At 48.0% G+C, this 20,460-nt stretch overlaps 2 protein-coding genes across 3 annotated transcripts in view; one reads left to right on the top strand and one right to left on the bottom strand.

Annotated features, from left to right (window-relative positions):
• Mpp3 (MAGUK p55 scaffold protein 3) overlaps positions 1 to 6,523 on the top strand; it is a 28,864-nt gene extending 22,341 nt beyond the window's left edge. Inside the window, exons 16-19 of the mRNA XM_051158739.1 lie at positions 1,270 to 1,363; positions 1,611 to 1,719; positions 4,638 to 4,760; positions 6,173 to 6,523. Coding sequence (XP_051014696.1) covers positions 1,270 to 1,363; positions 1,611 to 1,719; positions 4,638 to 4,760; positions 6,173 to 6,349 — 503 coding nt within the window. The 3' untranslated portion in view covers positions 6,350 to 6,523. The remainder of the gene's footprint in view (positions 1 to 1,269; positions 1,364 to 1,610; positions 1,720 to 4,637; positions 4,761 to 6,172) is intronic.
• Positions 6,524 to 14,078: 7,555 nt separating this feature from the next.
• Cfap97d1 (CFAP97 domain containing 1) lies at positions 14,079 to 19,991 on the bottom strand. 2 transcript variants are annotated; one of them, XM_051158736.1, is made up of 5 exons: positions 19,868 to 19,991; positions 19,135 to 19,205; positions 18,742 to 18,860; positions 14,800 to 14,857; positions 14,079 to 14,156 (listed from the first exon to the last, which is right to left on the bottom strand). In XM_051158736.1, exons 1-5 carry the CDS (start codon positions 19,989 to 19,991, stop codon positions 14,079 to 14,081), a joined length of 450 nt encoding a protein of 149 aa, XP_051014693.1. The 2 variants fall into 2 exon arrangements, with proteins under 2 accessions (XP_051014693.1, XP_051014692.1); XM_051158735.1 differs by lacking the exon at positions 14,079 to 14,156 and adding an exon at positions 15,688 to 15,811 and having other exon boundaries at positions 14,804 to 14,857.
• Between the last annotated feature and the right edge of the window lie 469 nt (positions 19,992 to 20,460).

Genomic DNA, 20,460 nt, shown 5'->3' with positions numbered 1-20,460 from the left:
TCCTTGGGGGAACTGGCACAATGTCACACGTGGAAACACAGCATCCTAGGGATGGCCTTGTGGCTCTGTCTTCCAAACTGCCATGCTTTCTGGGAAAAGCTATCTGTTGCCCTCTTACGGCCTTCTATTCTGTGAAGACCTGATTGGCCCAGACGTGCGTATGTCAGGGTTCCATTGTGGACATCAGTGGGGACACTGTGTTTCAGGAGTGTCTGAGAGCTGGTACCCCTGGCACCCATCTGGGCAGAGAGCAAGGGTCACCTGTCTGCATGGCTTCTCTCAAAATGAGAACCAACTGTAATAAGGAATGGACAGCCCAGGTGTAGGGAGTGCCTCAGCTGGGGGAGCGCTTGCTGAGGAGGCAGGAGCACCTGAGTTTGGTTGCCAGGTTTAGGTTTAAAAAGAAAAAAGTGAGCAAGTTAGGGGACTTTACTAACTCCAGAGCCAGGGAGGCAGAGACAAGCACATTCCTGGTGCTCCCTGACGCTCACATGCCAGCGGAACTGGTGAGTTCCAGGCCAAGTGAGAGACCCCAAAGGCACCTGGGGAATGACATCTAAGGTCGGTCTCTGTCCTCCATATATACAAGTACATAAGCACGGAATGCCTCTGCATACACAGGCATGTGCACATGCACGCGTGCGTGCGCACATGCACACGCTTACACACACACACACAGACACACATGAGTTCACACACAGTGCTTAAAGCAGGGCCAAATATATCTGTGCGCTTTCCCTCTCAGATGAGGAAATTGAAACTAAAAGCTTGAAGTAGGGACCTTTTTGGTGATTATTTCAAAGCCCCAGCATCAAGAAGGCAGCCCAACAGAGCATCAAGAAGCCTGTGCTTGGCACAGAACCAAGAGATTGTCCCTGACTCTGACTGACCGGCTGGGGTTTGGAACATGGTGCTAACCATCTCTGGGCCTTGTGCTCCCCAAGTACTAAATAATATCCTTTTGAGTCTGGGGCTGAGGCTCAGTTTGTAGAGAGCTTGCCTAGCACGCCTGAAGCCCTGGGTTCAATCCCCCACACTATGTCAACCAAATGCGATCAATGTAGGGGACGGGGGAACAGAAGTTCAAGGTCTTCCTCAGCTACATAGTGAGACTGGGCCACCAGAGATCCTGTCTTTTAAAGGTGGCGGGTTTGGGAGGTGTTGTGAATGGAAGTGCTGACTCATGCACAGGTCAGTGATGAGTTCCGGGGCAAGAACGGAGGCTTGTTGCTCTCTTCTTGGCTCAACAATCTGTCTTTCTTTTAAAAGACACCACCAGGCCCCGGAAGAGCCACGAGAAAGACGGGATGGAGTATCACTTTGTCTCCAAGCAAGCCTTCGAGGCTGACTTACATCACAACAAGTGCGTTGCATCATGAGCCAGTGGGCCCTCTGGTAACCATGTGTCTCTGTAACTGTCCAACATTGTATCAATACTTGTGACAATACTTGACTCCCAGGGGGTCGGGGTAGGGGTGGGGTGCTTCTGGAAAGGCTAGGGGAAGCAGGAGGTGGGAGAGAGGTCGTATGGGAAAGTCTTGCTTTTCTGATTTTTGCAAAGTTGGGGATTTCTCAGAAACTGAAGCCTTTTCTCTCTGATGGTGTTTTAGGTTCCTGGAACATGGTGAACATAAGGAAAATCTCTATGGGACCAGCCTGGAGGCTATTCAGGCTGTTATGGCCCAAAACAAAGTTTGTTTGGTGGATGTGGAACCGGAGGTGAGTGCCTGGCTCACCTGGGCACGGGAGCCTGTGGAACCCAGGGCGGTGTGGGGTGGGGTGGGAGGTGGAGCCTTACCTGTTCTATAGAACACTTGAGAGTCAGTCAGAACAGTCAGTCAGTTTAACTGATGCTTGGTCCTCTCTGAGAATTGGATGAAACCTTTAGAGCCCCAAACATGCCCTGCTACCCTCAAGAACAGGATTAATTGGAGGGAGCCTGGGTACCCTCAGAGTGGCCCAGAGATCCAGGACAGCAACCCCATTATAGAGAAAATCATGAGATAGAGAGGCAGGCCATGGTGACACAGGCCTGTTGTCCCAGAACTGGGAGGCTGAGGCAAGCAGATTGTGAGTTTGAGGTCAGCCTGGCTACACAGTAAGTACCTGTCTAAAAAAGGGTAGGGGTGGGTTATAGAGATGCTTAGTGACTCAGGATGCTTGCTGGTCTTCCAGAGGACCTGAGTTCAGTTCCTAGAGCCCATATAAAGTGGCTCACAACAACCCACAACTCCAGTTCTAGGGGGATCTGATGCCCTCTTCTGGACTCTGTAGGCACTGCACTCACATGTGCACATACCACCACCCCTCCCCCCAGACACACACATATGCAGTTTTTAAAAAGTCCCTGGCCAGTTGTAACAGGACAGAAAATTATTAGTGTGTATACCCAGGCCAGGCTGTTGCCACTTTCCGTCCTTGCCAGCCTCCTGCCTCTACAACTAGAACAACTACATGCAGTGAGGGGAAGGCCTGGAGGGAGGCCACAGACCAGTATCATGAGATTGCTTTGCTTGCAAGAGTTGGGGAACAGCCTGACCTGTGCAGAGCTTCGAAGCCAGTCCCAGTTCTCCACGGCTAGCGTTCTGCCGGCTCCGCAGGCGTCTGTCTGGCCACCTTTTAAACCTTGTCTTTCAGACAATTTCCCATGCTTGGATTTCTGCATTGAGATTTTTTTTTTTCCCCTCTCCCTATTACAGGAGCATAGTTTTGATACTGTGGTGTAAACTGTGAGCTTTATTTTACCTGAGTCAACTTGAAACAGATGTCCAAAAGCACATTTCACCTGTAGGGGAACGCCTGGCTTATTTGGACTCCCTGAGAGGTGGTAGTTGCAAGTCAGGGACTGGAGAGACTAGCCCAGCAGCCAAGAGCACGCGCTGCTCTTGTGGAAGGCCAGAGCAGGTCCCTGCTTCCACACTGGGCGGCTCACAGCTGCCTGTAATTCCAGCTCCAGGGAATCTGTCACCCTCTTTTTGGCCTTCCTCAGTGCCTGCAGTCATATTTGAGTGTATGTGTGTGCACACGCATGTGCATGTGCACACTCACATACAAATAATGAATCTTTTTTTTAAGCACTTAATGCCTGTATAGAGGACCTAAATTCACTTCCTAGTGCTACATGGCAGCTCACAAACCATCTGTAACTCCAGTTTTAGGGGATCCAATACCACCTTTGGGTCTCCAGGCACACACAGGCAAAACATTCTTCCATATAATATAAGACTTTTTAAGACTTTCAAAATATAAATGTCAAAGATTTGTTTTATTTATTTATTTTTTTAAGATTTGTTTATTATGTATACAGTGTTCTGCCTGCATATACACCTACACACCAGAAGAGGGCACCAGATCACATTATAGATGGTTGTGAGCCACCATGTGGGTGCTGGGAATTGAACTCAGGACCTGTGGAAGAGCAGACAGTGCTCTCAACCTCTGAGCCGTCTCTCCAGCCCTTTTAAAAATTCTTATTTTATTGTTTTTATGTGTATGAGTGTTTTGCCTGCCTCCATGTCTATGCACCACTTATAATACCTGAGGAAGCCAGAAGAGGGCATTGGATCCCCTGGAACTGGAGTTACAGACAATTGTGAGCCACCATGTGGGTGCTGGGAAGTCAAAACTGGGTCTTCTGGAAGACAAGGCCAGTGCTCATAGATGCCGAGTTATATCTCTAGCCCCTCCAAGATTTTCACTTTTTTTTTTTTTCAAGACGGGGTTTCTCTGTGTTAGCCTTGGCTATCCTGGACTCGCTTTGTAGACCAGGCTGGCCTCAAACTCACAAAGATCTGCCTGCCTCCACTTCCTGAGTGCTGAGATTAAAGCTGTGTGCCACCATGCCCAGCCCCTCAAACATTTCTTAAAATGTGATTTTAATGATTTTTGTGTGTATGCAAATAGAAATTCAGTATCAGTGTTCACAAGTAGAGACCTTTACACTGTGCGGAAGACACACTCTGTTAGTGTGGTTTGCATGCGGGAAAGCAAAATTCTACACTCGTTTCAAGTGACCCCATAGGTCACTGCTTCCTTTACTTCGCAAACCTTTGCTTCGTTGAATACCAGAAGATGGCCTGGGGAACAGCTCAGCCATGCACACTGTAGGCCTGTGACTAAGGCCCGTGCACGGTGAGCCTCGGTAGGTTCAGCTGTGGGCAGATACAAAAGAGCCGGAGGAAGTTGAGTTGGAGAGTCCCAGCTACGAGAGACTCTGAGGCTCTGGACTTTTCCTTCCTCCCTAAGTAGCCTGCCTGGCCCAGTAGAGTTCAGTGTCCAAGTGAAGGATGAGAGAGTGGTTAGGGTGCCCAGTGGAAGTCCATCTCGGGACTGATGCCACCAGGGCTCTTGCCATTGAGGATGGAAGCCCAGGAGTACTGAGCTTTCAGAATGCATGTGTTAAGCCAGGCCTGGTGGCGCATGCCTTTAATCCCAGCACTCGGGAGGCAGAGGCAGGCGGATCGCTGTGAGTTCAAGGCCAGCCTGGTCTACAAAGTGAGTCTAGGATGGCCAAGGCTACACAGAGAAACCCTGTCTCGAAAAACCTAAATAAATAAATAAATAAAAACAGAATGTATGTGTTGTGATAATGTGTTGCAAAAAGCGTATAATTTTCTGGAACTTTTTTTTTTTTTTAGGCACTGAGACACCTGAGGACCCCTGAGTTTAAGCCCTATGTTATATTTGTGAGGCCTGCGATTCTGGAGAAAAGGAACACACCGCCTGTATCCCCAGACTCTGAGGACATAGCAGTTCCACTTGTGAGTTTAAAGTTGACTGTTTCTCCTTTGAAGGAGCTGCACCTAGCTGACTGTGGCTACTCCAAGGAAGAGAGAGAGGCCATAGCTTCTGCGTAAGGCTGTCTTTTCCTTTTACAAGGCCAGGAAAAGATAGTCATGTCGCCACAAGGAGATGGGGACCATGCCTTCTAATCCAGGCAGGGTAACTTTGCCTGGACTCACCATCCTCTGCAACCTCATGTCAGCCTCCTCCCTAAAAGGGGCGAGTGATGGCTATGAGGGGCCCTGGCTGTTGAATTTCTGAATCGAACTCAAGTGCTGTGTGTGTGTGTGTGTGTGTGTGTGTGTGTGTGTGTGTATGTATGTGCAGGGTATGTGTGTGCATGTATACATGTGTGAGTGTGGTAGTCAGAGGTCAGCTTTGGATGTCTTTCCCCAGGAGCTGTCACCTTGCTACCTTGGTTTTCATTTGTTTTCTATGAGTGCATGTATGCCTGTGTGCATGTGTGCCTGTGTGCATGTGTGTGTGCATGTGTGTGTGTGTGCACGCGCACGCGCACCAGGAATTGATGGCAGGTGTTTTCCTCTATCAATTCTCCACCTTATTTTTGAGGCAGGGTCTCTAACCGAAACAGGGGCTTGCCATTGTAGCCAGACTTACTGGCCGGCAAGCCCCTGGGATTCATCTATCTCTTGCCCTGCCCTCCTCTGCCCCCATGCTAAGGTTATAGATGCACACCCACCCAGTTTATATGTGGGTTCTGGGGTTCTGAACTTGGGTCCTCGCTCTTGCACGGCAGACACTTCACCTAATGAGCCATCTTTTCAGCCCTTCTTTGTGTGGTGTTAAAGATTGGTCCCAAGTCCTTACCAGTAATTAATACACATCCCCCTCTTTTTTTTTTTTTTTTTTTCCCAGACATGGTCTTGCTTTGTATCCCAGGCTGGCCTGAAACTCACGTTCTTCCTGTCTTAGACTCCCAAATGCTGGGATTGCTGATGGGCATCACCACATTCAGCTTCGTACCTCTTTGGAAACATTTTGGGCCAGAGAGAGACAGAGACAGAGAGAGAAAGAGAGAGAGAGAGAGAGAGAGAGAGAGAGAGAGAGAGAGAGAGAGAGAGAGAGAGAGAGAGAGAGAGAGAGAGAGAGAGAGAGAGAGAGAGAGAGAGAGGGGAGAGAGAGAGATATAGATAGATACAGATATAACCAGGCTTTCAGTTCAGAGATCCTCAGTGGATACTTTGTGAGCAAGTGAGTGTGTCTGCTGCACATTGATTTCCTTCCACGCGATAGCTGCTACTGCGCTCTGCCCTTGTGCTCACAGTTAAGGTTATCCACGGGACACAGGCGTCGGCTCTGCACGTTAAACAAAGGTGGGGGTCTGACAGGGGAGCATTTCCCAGACTACGTAATGTCTCTTTCCTGGCAGGATGAGCAGCAGCAAGAGATGGCCACCTCGGCTGCCTTCATCGATCAGCACTTTGGGCACCTGATAGACACTGTGCTTGTGAGGGAGGACCTGCAGAGCGTCTGCAGCCAGCTCAGGGCTGTCATAGACACTCTGAGCAAGGACACTTACTGGGTACCCATCAGCTGGGTGAGGTAACTTCACCCCTTTTAGAATCCAGTCTGGAGGGACCTCGAAGATCACATAGTTCCAAGCCTCCCTCGTGTACCGTCAAGGAATCTCAAGTGCAGAGAGAAGCAGGATTTCCCACCAAACCATCGTGACTGAGCATTAGTGGGGACCCTTGCCTGGTGTTTGGATTTTTTTGTCTTTTCATTTGCACTGCACCCCTTCGCGAGTGGAGTTGAAAGGGACAGTCCACAGAATAACGTGTCATTCATGAAAGTCTCGCGGTCAAGTTGGCCTTGATTCTTTGTACCAAAGCTACATAGCCACTGTCTTTTTGGGGGTGGTGGTGGTGAATTTATATAGTGATTTACAGTGACGTTTCAGCTTTATAAATGTGACACTTCACTGGTCCGGCTCTGTTGGAAATTGTTTTACACAAGGGAATCTTCCATGCAATGGAAGACCTTCTGTCTTGCAGCATTGAGATGTTACTTTTTTGGGGAGGGGGGTTAGGTTCCTGCCTGGTGGTAGAGAAATTGGTTCCCTGCCTTTTCATATCATGCTCACACATGATTTTCCTGCAAGACAGAGGCACACTTACTGGTCCACATGGCTCACTAGACTACAATGCAGCAGTGCCTTCGGGGACTCTTGAGGAATGTCAGGCTGCCAGTCCTCTTCCTGAATGACCCCCCCCCCATGCTCCTGAAAGGGAGCCCTTGCTGTGTTTGATTTGTCCTCTTCTGTCAGCTGTCCCCTGTTACCTGCCTTGGTTCTGAGCTGTCTCCGTTCTCAGATTGGGCCTCCCATTGTGCTGGATTGTGGGGAAAAAGATGACTCCCATATGTCAAAGCTCTGTCTAAGCCACAATAAATCGGTCCTGTCAAAAGTGTACAAACTCAAAGTGTGGGTTGTCATGTTGTCTCTGAGCAGAGTGATTTACCCAGGGGCTGTGCCAGGTCATAGCTGCTGGGAGAATTTAGCCTCCGATGAGTCACCATTGTATGTAATTTTTTTTGTTGTTGTTTTTCTTTTCTGGCTGTGATGTTATCTTAAGCACGCCAAGCTGATGACGTAGCAATCTTATTCTCATTTTACAACTGTGGGGGGAAAAAAAACGAGACATTGTGTGCTATCTTCATAAGTACACCAAGCCAATGACGTAGCAACCTTACTACCATTTTACGATTGCGGAAAAAGGTGAGACTTAGAAACTTTGAATCATGTTTCCAAGTTTATACCAATGATAAAAAGCACAAGGCTACTTGCTGTCCTTCCTCTGAGTGCCACCAGGTCTCCCCCTCCAGGGGACATGGTCAAATGTGAGGCACCAGAGTACGTGAGAAAGTCGTATCACACTCTCCACTCAACTGTGGAGAATATTCTGACCATTGGCTAGATCTGGGACTGGAAGGACAGCAAGTAGCCAAGAAGAGACTTGATACCCTATGAGAATATATAGGGGGAGGTAATCCCCCTCAGGAACAGTCATAGGGGAGGGGAATAATGGGAAAATGGGGGGGGAGGAATGGGAGGATACAAGGGATGGGATAAACATTGAGATGTAACAAGAATAAATTAATAAAAAAAAAAGGAAAAAAAAAAAGAGAAAAAATATGCTCTTAGCAATCCACAAAAAAAAAAAAAAAAAAAAAAAAAAAGCACAAGGCTGAGGGAGGTATGTCCATAGGTAGAAGTGCTTGACATGCAAGCCTGAGGACTTGAGTTCAAACCCCCAGACCCCACATCAAAGCCTCATTTGTACTGCGTTTATGATCCCAGTACTCCAATCAAGAGATGCGAAGTGGAGACAGGAGAATCCCTAGAAACTTGAACTGGCTAGTCTGCACTCACACGCATGTGCACACGTACATTGTGTGCTTACATACATTCCGGCGCATGCATCACAATACAGCTGTGTACATTCGAGCCTCAATCTTTCTCACATGAGAAATGATCCTTAACCACTATGCTATACTGCCTCATGCTTTTAGGGCTCTATAACAGGGGCTCCCTAGTGAAAATACCTGTGAGGAATGTATTCATGGCTAAAATTAATAGTGTGCTTACAACTTCCGGAACTAAAAAGATGTACTTTATACATGTGCAAAATACCTTATCCTTGAAGCAGGCCAGGCTGACCGTAAAGCACCAGGCAGACCCTTTGCTGTCCCATCTATAAAATTCCAGCTACATTTCATTTATAAGAACCCTTAGAGCTCTTTGGCTCACCACTCAGGGAACCCAGGCTCCAGGATCTCATTTGTTAGGACTTTCTGGCAAAAGGGCAGCTCCTCATTGGATTTTTGTCAAGTGAAATAGTGATTGAAACTATTTCATGGTAGGGGGCCAGTGGTTGCCTCATGAAGGGTGAACGGAGAAGTAGGATCTGGGACCCACTTCCAGGCAGATGACACTTTAGGAAGAAAGAGCTCATTCCTGGCTATCCCACGGCTGCAGCATGGTGGAGATCCCACCCACCCGTAGGAAGTCTGATGTGGGTGATTGGTCCTCCAGTGTCGTGTACCAGGTGACTTTTTAAAAGAAATGCAGTCAAGCCAGGTGTGGTGGCGTATACCTTTAATCCCAGCACTCAGGGAGGCAGAGGCAGGTAGGTGGATTGCTGCAAGTTTGAGGCAAGCTTGGTCTACAAGGTGAGTCCAGGAAAGCCAAGGCTACACAGAGAAATAAAAAACAACAACAAAACCAACCAACCAACCAAAAAACCCATGTCATACTAAAGAGTCATTTTCTGCTTACTCCATATCTTTAGCCAATTGCCAGATGAACTGGTGGCAACTTGGTGTGGGTTATAGGCCTGAAAATGGGCTAGGTTAAAGAACCTAGCTATGTTCACCGCTATCTGCCTGCTATGAAATCTGTGAGAGGAGAGGCCGCGGGGACAGGTGTCATCTGGAAGGTGTGCTTTTGCTGTTTATACAGAGCAGAGAACACTGTTACAAAAAAAAAAAAGTACCTGTTTGCAAACATATATAGGTGGCACGCGTGCGTGTGTGTGAATCCATATCCGGGCCCAGTTCCAACAGGCAGTGTGTGTGTGTGTGTGTGTGTGTGTGTGTGTGTGTGTGTGTCGAGCCCCCAGCACAGTTCCAACAGGCAGTGTGTGTGTGTGTGTGTGTGTGTGTGTGTGTGTGTGTGCCGAGCCCCAGCACAGTTCCAACAGGCAGTGTGTGTGTGTGTGTGTGTGTGTGTGTGTGCCGAGCCCCCAGCACAGTTCCAACAGGCAGTGTGTGTGTGTGTGTGTGTGTGTGTGTGTGTGTGCCGAGCCCCCAGCACAGTTCCAACAGGCAGTGTGTGTGTGTGTGTGTGTGTGTGTGTGTGTGTGTGTGTGTGTGCCGAGCCCCCAGCACAGTTCCAACAGGCAGTGTGTGTGTGTGTGTGTGTGTGTGTGTGTGTGTGTGTGTGTGTGTGCCGAGCCCCCAGCACAGTTCCAACAGGCAGTGTGTGTGTGTGTGTGTGTGTGTGTGTGTGTGTGCCGAGCCCCCAGCAAAAAGCACACCCATACAGCTCTATGCCTCTCAAGAAACATTTTATTCCTTGGGCCCCCAGACACCGTTAAGCCTTTGGTGTGTGTCTACAACAGCCAGAGAGCATGTGAGTTCTAGAGGCTTTTCAAGGTCAGGCACGTTAACTGGATGTTCTGTGTGTTGCCGCTGCCGATCCTGCCCACCCTGTGCTCATCCATTACAGAGCCTTCGGCTCTCTCACCAGTTTCCAGTATCAGTGCATGCCACCCTTGACCCAGTGGCCAGCAGCCTTCCCTGCCTCCCACCTGTCTCCTTGCAGGAGAGAGATCTGAGGTTATGACCTCCTGCCAATCAGAGCTCAGATGTGCTTAATCTCAGTCCATACAGTTTTTTCTATTATATGTATATCCCCGGTGCTTTACAGAGTGTCCACAGTTCAACTGTGCATGTCATCAAGTGTCATATTGGCCATCTATGCCACCAGGATCAGGCATCCAAGGAATGATGGATTTTTTGGGGTTTTCTTTTTTTCCCCCAAGATGATTTTTTTTTTTTTACAGTATTGCAACTTGATCTTCTTGTGGGACAGAGGGAGCAGGGGCTGTCCCTCACTCTTTTGCAGGCTTTTAGGACCCTTTTCCTCATACTGAGTTGCCCCATCCAGCCTTAATATGAGGGGAGGTGCCTAGTTTTATTGCAACTTGGTCTACCAGAGTTGATTGACAGCCATGAGAGACCTGCCCTTTTCTGAACAGAAACGGAGGAGTGTATGGGGGAGGGGCAGAGGGAGGTGAGAGGGAGGAGAAAACGCAGAAGGGGTGTAAAACAACCACAGTAGTGATGGTGATAACAGAATTTTTATTTGTGTATGCGTGTTTTGTCTGTGCACCAACGCACGTGGATTCTGGGAATCAAAGCGGGGTTTCTGGAAGAGCAGCCAGTGTTCTTAACCACTGAGTTATCTCTCCGGCTCCTGGTTTGGTTTTTTTTGAGACAGATCTCACTATGTAACCTAGGCTGGCCTCATCCAGGCTGGTCTTGAATTATGATCCTCCGGTGCCTCTGCCTCCCAGGTACTGGGATTATAGGCCTAACAGTGATGGCTCTTGACAGATTTAGTAGTTACAGACTTCAGCATACATAGAACGTCCATTTGGGGATTCAGACAGTTAAACCATCAACATCAATGTGGGATTATTTTTCAGTTGGGTTGATCTGTTTATTGCTTCATCTCCCTGCTCTTTGACTATATTTCCCAGCCATCGCTTCCTTTAGAGTTAAATATAACTAAACACCTTGCATAAAGGGAGTCTGAGAGCTGCAAAAGTGGACAAGGCGCAGATTCGGAGTCTCTGGCACTGGCCCTGGTCTCGGTCCCCTGCACTGTCCTCTGTCTCCCACATAGCCTAGAGCCTGGGCTTTGGAGAAGCCACTCACAAAACCAACCCGAGAGAGAGAGAAAGGGGGGGGGGTGTTAGGAGAGAAGCTGACTCCACAAAGATGTCCTCTGATTTTTGCACTTATGCCATGGTACATGGCCCCCCAAATTGGCCACAGACCCGCAGATACATGAACACACACACTAATATTTTATTTTTAAGTTGCAGAAGTAAAAAAACACAAAGCAAAACTTAAAACTTGGACAAACTCGAAAGTACCATGGAGAGGGCAGAAGGTCCCTATGCAGGAAGTAGCTCAGCTGGTAGAATGCTTGCCTAGTACGCGCCAAGTCTGGGTTTGAGCGCGTGCACCACGTAAGCTGCGTGTGGGTGTGGTGCCTCAAACCCGTAATCCCAGAACCTGTGAGGTGGAAACAGAACTGGGAAATCAAAGCCATCAGCCACACAGCAAATCCAAGGGACAGCCTGGGTTATACACGGGACCCCGAAAGGAAGAAGAAGACGAGAAGAGGAAGGGAGGGAGAAGAATGGTAACATTTATAGTATCAGTCCTGGCAGGAAAGGACAAAAGTCAGGACAGAGAACTAATGGCTGACACCCCTCCCCCTCGCTGGAGAAAGACAGCCTATAGTTCAAGAAGTGGATCAAATTCCAAAGTATGATATTCGTTAAGCCCTTAAACACTTCCTCTTTAATCTCCTAGAAACTGGAGATTAAGGGGGGGGTGGAATACCAACCTTAAAAACAGCAAAAAATAGCCAGGAAGGAAAGCAATTCAAGTTCTATTTTTGCATTGGGAAGAAGTGGCAAGCACGTCAAAAAACCGAGGACAAAGAACTATTTACGTTGAAGCCTGCATTCCGTGAGACTATATTAGGAATGAGGAGGATCAACAGTGTTCTCAGAGGGAGAAAATAGAATTGTGGAGACCTGCCCCCAAGGCAGTTCTAAACAAGGAAATGCACAGAGGTGGGACTTCAAGAAGGGACGAGGAGCCAACAACACAAAAGGAGCTAGAATGGACCCGCTCCTCATCAGCTTCTTTACCTGTGCCAGACGGGCAGAACAAAGGTAACCGCCATCTTACATGGTGCTTGATATTTGTGGCGGAACCACTTTTGTACATTAAAAGGGAGAGGGAGCTAAGAAGATGGCTCAGCAGCTAAAGCACTTGCCGCGCAAATTTGAAGTTCTGAGTTCAAATCCCCAGAGGACGAATAAAATTGACATGGTAGCTCATGTCTGTAATTCCTGCCCACTGGGTGGGCAGAGACAGGAGAATTGCCAGATGTTCGGGGGACAGGTTAGTGCGGTGCACACAGGAGCTAGCAACAAAGTGACCCTGTCTGAAACAAGGTGGAAAGTGAAGAAGAGACCTGGGGCTGTCCTCTGGCCCCCACACACATTATTTAAAAAAATAACAACAACAACAACAAAACAGAGAGAGCGAAGAGCCAAAATATGTACTTTGTCAGAGCATAGAGTTCCAAACAGTAGTGGCTACGGTAATGTCAAGTAAAGCCGACTTCGGAGGAAGACGATTAGTGGCGACAAATAGGGGGCCATTATAACAATAGGATAAATCAATATACCAAGAAGATATGGAAAGAATATGCACCCGAGGACAGAGCTCGTGACAATGAAGCAAAACCTGGTAGAACTAACAGCAATGTAGAGTGCTTGCTGCTCTCGCAGAGGGCCTGGGTTAATTTCCCGGCACCCACACAGGGTAGCTCACAACAACTTGTAAATCTAGATCTGAGAGACAGGACACTCCCTTCTGTGCTCTGCACGTACACGTGTATGTGCGTCCACGCGTGCGCTCACTGACACAGAGGGACACACAGGAATGAAGCCTTTAAATTGATAGAGCTAAATGGGAAAAATCGACAAATCCACAATCATTGGGCATTTTGACACCCCACTCTCAGTGACCGAAAATACTAAATTCAATACTGTCGCCCAGATAGACCATATCCTGGATCATAAGGCAGCCTTAAAAAGCCTAAAAGAATTGAAGCCATACGATACGTCCTCTGGGTAGGGTACAATCAAACTAAAGATCAGTTGACACCAAGAACCAAAAGGAAACCTTCCAAATATTTGAAACTGCCTGATACAATCCAAGTGGGCCACAGAAGTCTCTACAAGGGGGTGGGCTCTTTCAAGTGTTGGAAATAAATAGGCACTCAAGCAAAGAGAAAGAATCATAGATTCTTCCCGTCAGAGGGGATAAGCATAAAAATTAGTGGGAGAGGGAACTGGGGATATAGTGAGGTTATTAGAGTGCTTGTCTAGCATGTGTGAAGTCCTAGGTTTGATGCCCAGCACAGTACAGGTCCAGCACGGTGGCTCATGCCTATAATTTCAGCACTAGGGAGGTGAAGGAAAGAGGGCTGTGGGTGCAAGACTACCCACAGCTAGTTAGCAAGGTTAAGGCCCTGCATGAATACGAATTAGGAGCTAAGGAGATAGTGCTTACAGCCCAAGCTAAGGACCCAAGTTTGGATCACCAGCACCCACATAGAAGCCAGGTGTGAGGGCGGTACAGAGACAGGCAGATCCTCGGAGCTCATTGGCCGGCCTGGCTCTCAGTCAGTGAGCTCCCGCTTCAGTGAGGGACCCTGTCTCCAAAACAAGTGGTCGAAGAAGACACTGGATGTCAGACTGAGCCTCCACATACATTGCGTGCACGCACGCATGTGCACGCACGCGCGCGCGGGCACACACACACACACACACACACCAGTGCATATCCTCACACGAATATACAGGAACATAGAATAAAAATAAGTCTCATCACATCCTCCTGTTTTCTGCCCTCTTTTTCATGCCAAGCTTTATAGTAACATCTCAAGATGGGGCATGCGGTCACTCTGCAGTGTCTTGAGACTCTGAGCAGCCAAGAAATCGTAGGGTCTTCTCCGTGTCTATTCCATGGTGAGTAACCTGGTGTTCAGAGGAAGGGAGGAGGAAGTGGGGGATGGGAGAATACCAACAGTAGCACTGTGCTTTGGAGAGCCTGGGTATCCATTTATCCTCCCTCCCTTGAAGGCACAGAGCCACGTGACCAATCAGATCGAACCACATAAAATGCTCAAATGGCTGTGCCTTTTACTAGGAATGGAGACCTAGCTTTAAAGCCTAGACTTCTTGTTAATGCTTTTTTTAAAATTTAAAACATTTTAAAAGTTATTATGGGATTGGGGTCCATGTGCCACAGCACACATGTGGAGGCCAGAGGACCACTTTTGTAGCGTGGGTTCTCTCTTTCCACCTTGCCATGGACTCTGAAGATCAAGTTCTCCGTCAGGCCCAGCCTTTACCTGCTGAGCATCTCAGCCTCCCCTTTTAATGTCTTATTGGCACAGATCACTTCCTCTTCATCTCCCACAAAGTCTCAAAGCTGATGACAAACAAACAAACAAACAAACAAACAAAAAACCCCACCGTTTCTAGAAGAGCCAAAGAGCTCTGAGCTCCCTGAATGGCTCTCGATCGCCTCCCCTGGGCTAGGTCCTTCTTGGCCATTCTTGGAGCTGTGAGGGCTTTGGTAGTACGTGTGGTAGCAATGTGATATAATAAAAATGACATACCTATTCTTCAGAGAGAAGATATCTTGTTGTGTTTCTGATATAGCGCCTTGAATTCTTGAAGAAAGAAAAAAATCGGAAAGGTTTGTTAATGTCGGCACACTGGTATGAGAGTTGAAATTCTAAATTCCTAGAATGGCTTAAAAAATATATCAAGAGGAGGCCTTTAAAACTCTGCTCATAGGCTGGGCATGGTGGCAGATGCCTTTAATCCCAGCACTTGGGAGGCAGAGGCCAGTGGATCACCGTGAGTTCGAGGCCAGCCTGGTCTACAAAGCAAGTCCAGGACAGCCAAGGCTACACAGAGAAACCCTGTCTCAAAAAAACCAAAACAACAGTAACAACAACAAAAAAAACACTGCTTCTGGCTCCCCTGAGTTTTACTTCTTTGCTTGTTTCTTGAGGCAGGTTCTCAATACTAAGTAGTCCAGGCTGTCCCCCTGCCTCACACTCTGCACCAACTCTCTGCATACAGGATCACATTACCCTCCCCCATCTTTGGAGCAAGGATGCTGCCCCATGTTTTCTGTGGGTTTTTTTTTTGATACAGAGTTTCTCTGTGTAGCCTTGGCCATCCTGGACTCACTTTGTAGACCAGGCCGGCCTGGAACTCACAGCAATCCACCTGCCTCTGCCTCCCGAGTGCTGGGATTAAAGGCATGCGCCACCACGCCCAGCTCCCATGTTTTCTGAAACTGACTCAGTGACATCATCACCAGATGTCTTGACCATTCCACGGTTTGCATCCATGAGCTATGCTTGCCGTGAGGGTCTTTGAGTGACAGATGGCATTTCACATGACCTCGCTGTTTACATATTAGCGCCTGTGCTGAGCATAGACTAACTTTTCAAGTACACCCTCGACTATGACAAAAGGGACCACGTGCCTGCCAGTCAATCTCCGATATCTTGCGGTCATAGTGGGGTTTGCGGTCACCCAACCTCTTTAGAATGCCCTGGTTTTCCATGGTGATTCTTACTAGCTCACGGTTCCTTGCTTCTCTGTTTAAGCTGAAAAACACAAAAGAAAACCGAGGCGGGGGTGGGGTAGGGGTGCTGTTTGTGAAGAAGAAAATTTGTCTCCTGGCTGGAAAGAAAGAAGAGCGGAAAGCCTGGCACAGTGCACTCTGGGAAATACAGGAAGCATGCATGGGTTCCCATCAGCCGTCCTCAGCCCACAGCGTCCTGGAAGTCCTCCTAGCTGATGCAGGATAGAGCTTAAGTCTTAGTATTGAGCTCAGACTTCCAACTCTGAGTGACTCCATGTTGCATAAGATAGTTTTCACCCTGGGCCTTGCCCTGAGAAACTCCACAAGCAGCTTCTCGTTCTATTTTGAGGGTGCAGGATGAGTCTGCACCTGGCTGGATATGTGAACAGCACCATCTGTCCCGTGCCACCCACACGTCACAGACTGCTAATCTGTTTATTCTGGGAAGTAGAGAGGTTCCCATCCTATACACTTAAAAAGGTGATCTGGAATTACAGGGTGAATATGGGAACATTAAAATAATATGAGGAAAACTAGGCTCAAGAGCCAGACCAAGAGCCGGGCGGTGGTGGTGCACTCCTTTAATCCCAGCACTTGGGAGGCAGAGGCTGGTGGATCGCTGTGAGTTCGAGGCCAGCCTGGTCTACAAATTGAGTCTAGGACAGCCAAGGGCTACACAGAGAAACCCTGTCTCAAAAAACCAAAATAGTAATAATAATAATAATAATAGAAAAACTAGGCTCAAGAGCGAGACCAAGAGCTGGGTGGTGGTGGTGCATTCCTTCAATCCCAGCACTTGGGAGGCAGAGGCAGGAGGATCTCCTCTGTGAGTTCGAGGCCAGCCTGGTCTACAAAGCAAGTTTCTGAACAGCCAGGGCTGCACAAAGAAAACCTGTCTCCAAAAAAACAAAGAGCCCAAGAGTACAATTCTCTCACCTACAGAAGTGGACGTCTTGCTCGGGCATGCTAATGGTCCCAGTTATGGGTAATCTGACCAGATATGTGGATCAAGAGACAGACCAAGAAGAACTCCTGTCTTGTCCCATCTGTTGATACTTGCATTACCATCTGCTTGTCTGATTCCCCCATTTGTTCATCTAGACCGGGTCGGACCCTGTTGCCTCTGAAGCTGGACTCAACGCTGCTTCTTCTGCCCAGCGTGCCAGCAGCCTCCCCGGTGACCTCCGTCTGGATCATCCTACCCAGCAGAGACTATCGACTCTGTCTTTTCCCAGCGTGACCTCTCAGGCCTCTTTAAAAATCTGTGAATGGCTTTTTTTTTTTTCTTTAAGGTTTTGTTATTATTCTATAACCTACACATATACATGCACAGAGAGCCAGGTTTACTGTGTGGTCTTAATTTGTAATCTAAGAGTTAATATAGCAAGCAAGATGGGAGTAGGGGGGGTGGGAGGAAAGCGCTTTATCTTAGCCAGGGCAATCCAAAACCAAACCAAACCAAACCAAAGTGGGAGTATTTGGCAAACTGCTGCCAACAAAACCTGAGGACTGGAAATGTATTATCCGATAAATCCCAACACTGTCGAAGGACATGAGTGTGTTTATCTATGCTTCTGACAAAAACGCTCATGACTTCCGTGTGTTATAGATATTACTCAAGGGTTATGATGTAAAACCAGGATTGGAGACTTGGTTTATAGAAGCAGGGACAGCTCCCTGTGTGTTACGGCATAGACATGTTTGGAGTCAAGTTTTGGTTCATCTTCCTTGGCTTTTGGTTTTGTTTGAGATCTGCTGGTAGAGACAGCAGCTGAGTTCTCCCTCCTGCCCTCCCTCCCTCATACCTCTACACACATGTGCCGCCATTCTTTCCCTGGTGTATACTTTCTCAGTCCATACCATACTGTTTTAGGATTGTTTTTTTGTTTTAACAAACGATGTACTTAGGCTGGGAGTGTTTGGGGCTGAGAAATAATGTTCATTTCATCACTCCATCTTGGAGGCACCTGGCATGTAGTAGGCTAGTCAGGGGACTTGTGAAACTGATTGTAGGAATGTCATACCATAATCTTGGTTAGGGCGCTGTATCCAAATGGCTATGGATCCCCCAAATCCATAGCCTGATTCCTAACACTTAAAGTGATATTAAAACCACACGTGTGTTTTAGAAAGCTCTCTGGGCAGCCCCTAGGGGAAAAGGGAGTGGGTGGAGGCCAGAGGCAGGGAGGACAGAGCGAGATTGCTGCAGAAACCAAAGTTCTGCAAATTATTAAAATTCACAGAGGAATGCTGGGCGTGGTGGTACACACCTTTAATCCCAGCACTTGAGAGGCAGAGACAGGCAGATCACTGTGAGTATGAGGCCAGCCTGGTCTACAAAGTGAGTTCAGGATAACAAAGACTAACAGAGAGATTCTGTCTCAAAAAAACCAACCATCCAACCAACTAAACAAACAAAACACAAAACAAAACAAAAGATAAAGTGAGGTTTGGGGGATGGGATTAGCACCCTCATAAAAGTCAGGAGAGAGAACCACTGCTCCTTCTGCCATGAGCTTCCAGTGCAAAGATGGCTGACTGCAGCCTCCATACCAAGGTCAAGCCTGAATCCACTGGTGTCTCCCTCCATCTTTGGATGCCCCTCACCTCCAGAACTGAGAAAGAGACTGTTGCTCTCTGCTTTGCACCTGAGCCACCACTACACATGGGCATTTTGCAAAGGTATTTAAGTGTGTGCTTGGGACAAGAGGAGAGCGGGGGAGTCTCTCAAATGACAGCAAAGGTGAGATTTAACCCTGGAGAAAGGTTCCTGGCTTATGAAGCTGTCAGTTTTCATAGTGTAGTCTCTTGCGTCTCTCCATAAAACATCCTGTGAGTATTCCTCTCGTTCAAACTGGAAGGGAAGGTTGAGTTTCCTGGGGGGAGGGGGGAGGAGAGAGAGAGAGAGAGAGAGAGAGAGAGAGAGAGAGAGAGAGAGAGGGAAAACACTACCTTTTCGAAAGGTACTCGTTCCAACAGTCCACTTTGGCAGGGCCGCGATGGGCGTTGGCGATTTTCTGGCATAGTTGTTTATTTTCATATTCGATTTTGTCAATTCTCTTTTGTTCACCCTGGCAAGAAACCCCATCGTGGTGACATCATCACTGCGCCCCTTCCACATAGTGGCACCCATCACTTTTCTCTTTGAGGAAAGGGAGCGGGGCACATGAGGAGGCTGGGACAGAGCTTAAGAAAACGGGGTGAATATGGGAGGGTGGGTGGGAGGGACGTTAATGAATCTTTAGGTTGGTGAGTTATTTAGAAGGCTCTGGTGAAATGGGTCTCTTTAGAACAGAGGTTAAAAAAAAAAAATCAATAAAACACAGCCACAGGTGGCAAGAGTACCTGGAGTTTGTTCAACTTTAAAATGTGATGTGTGTGCGCCATTGGAGGTTTGGTATCGACAGTAGGCTTCACTGGAGGGCAGAAAGCGCGGTTACAGTGCAAGATCTGACCAGCCCGAGGAACCCACCAGGCTACCCGACCCCACCCTCTCTGAACATCCTGCTTCTGGTTTTGTTTTCCCACCTGACATCTCTGGAGAATTTGAACAGAGATGAACAGAATGGGGAGGGCTATTCAGTCAGTAGAGAGCCAGGCCAGCATGCCAGAGACTCTGGGTTTGGTGCCCAGTACTGCCTAAATCAAGGGGTGACACGCAGGCCAGTCACTCCAGCATTCCAAAGGTGGAAGCAGTAGGGCTGGGAGTTCAAGGCCATCTTCGACTCTCACCTGGGCTACCTGAGCTCCTCTTTCAACAACCAGAGAGATAAATTTCCTTTCAATCCAATGACATAGCATCTTTTCCACAACCCCTTCCCAACAGCACTAGAAGAGTCTACTGGGCACCAAGGTCATATCCTCCAACGTTAGGTCAGAGAGTTTAAAAACCGAGTCTTTCCAGCTCACAGGGAGAAGATAAAAGCTTGTCCTTGAACATAACGTCCTCCTGGCCAAACTCAGCGGATGAGGCCAAGTGGATGAAGCTTGGGTTAACATAGTTTCCTGTCACTCTCCTCTTTGGTGGATCCTTCTAGAACGTCTGGTGGCAAGCGCCCAGCCCCCACTGCTCACTCACCTATTTGTACTCTATTCTTGTGCAATACGTAGTGGCCAAAGTCCAGTTTCTTCCTGAAGGTCGTGCTCTGCCTGTGATTAGAGACAATGACAGGGTAGGCCAGGTAATCCAGGGAATTGTTCATCTTCTCCTCCCAGCTCCACTTCAGAAATGAGACCCTCTGGCTCGCTCTGTCAGGCACTTAGCTGTCCTCATGACAGGGGGTGTCATAGTTACCCAGTTATGACATCAAGGCAAGCCTCAGAGAAGGAGTAGAAGAGCAAGCCTTTGGGTGTCTTTGGGCACCTTGTAAAAACTTGGCATGTTAAGTCGAGATAAGATTTATATATGTTGATGGGGTGTGGAGCAATCCGGTACTTATACACCCTGGGTAAGTCTCTCTCTCTCCCCCATCTCTCTCTCTCTCTCTCTCTCTCTCTCTCTCTCTCTCTCTCTCTCTCTCTCTCTCTCCTCAAGCATTTACAGTTCTGTGCTGGACTTTTGGCTTCACGCTAAGTCAGGTCCATGTCAAGATGAAGGGAAAGGGGCTTTGAAGCTCTCCAGCTGCTTGGAAAGCAGAGGTTTTCCAAGGCTGGAGGGGAAGGCATGATGTG

The sequence above is a fragment of the Acomys russatus genome, chromosome 16 (assembly GCF_903995435.1).
Source record: "Acomys russatus chromosome 16, mAcoRus1.1, whole genome shotgun sequence".
In the NCBI taxonomy this organism is placed as follows: domain Eukaryota; kingdom Metazoa; phylum Chordata; class Mammalia; order Rodentia; family Muridae; genus Acomys; species Acomys russatus.
This window is presented reverse-complemented; position numbering and strand designations above follow the sequence as displayed.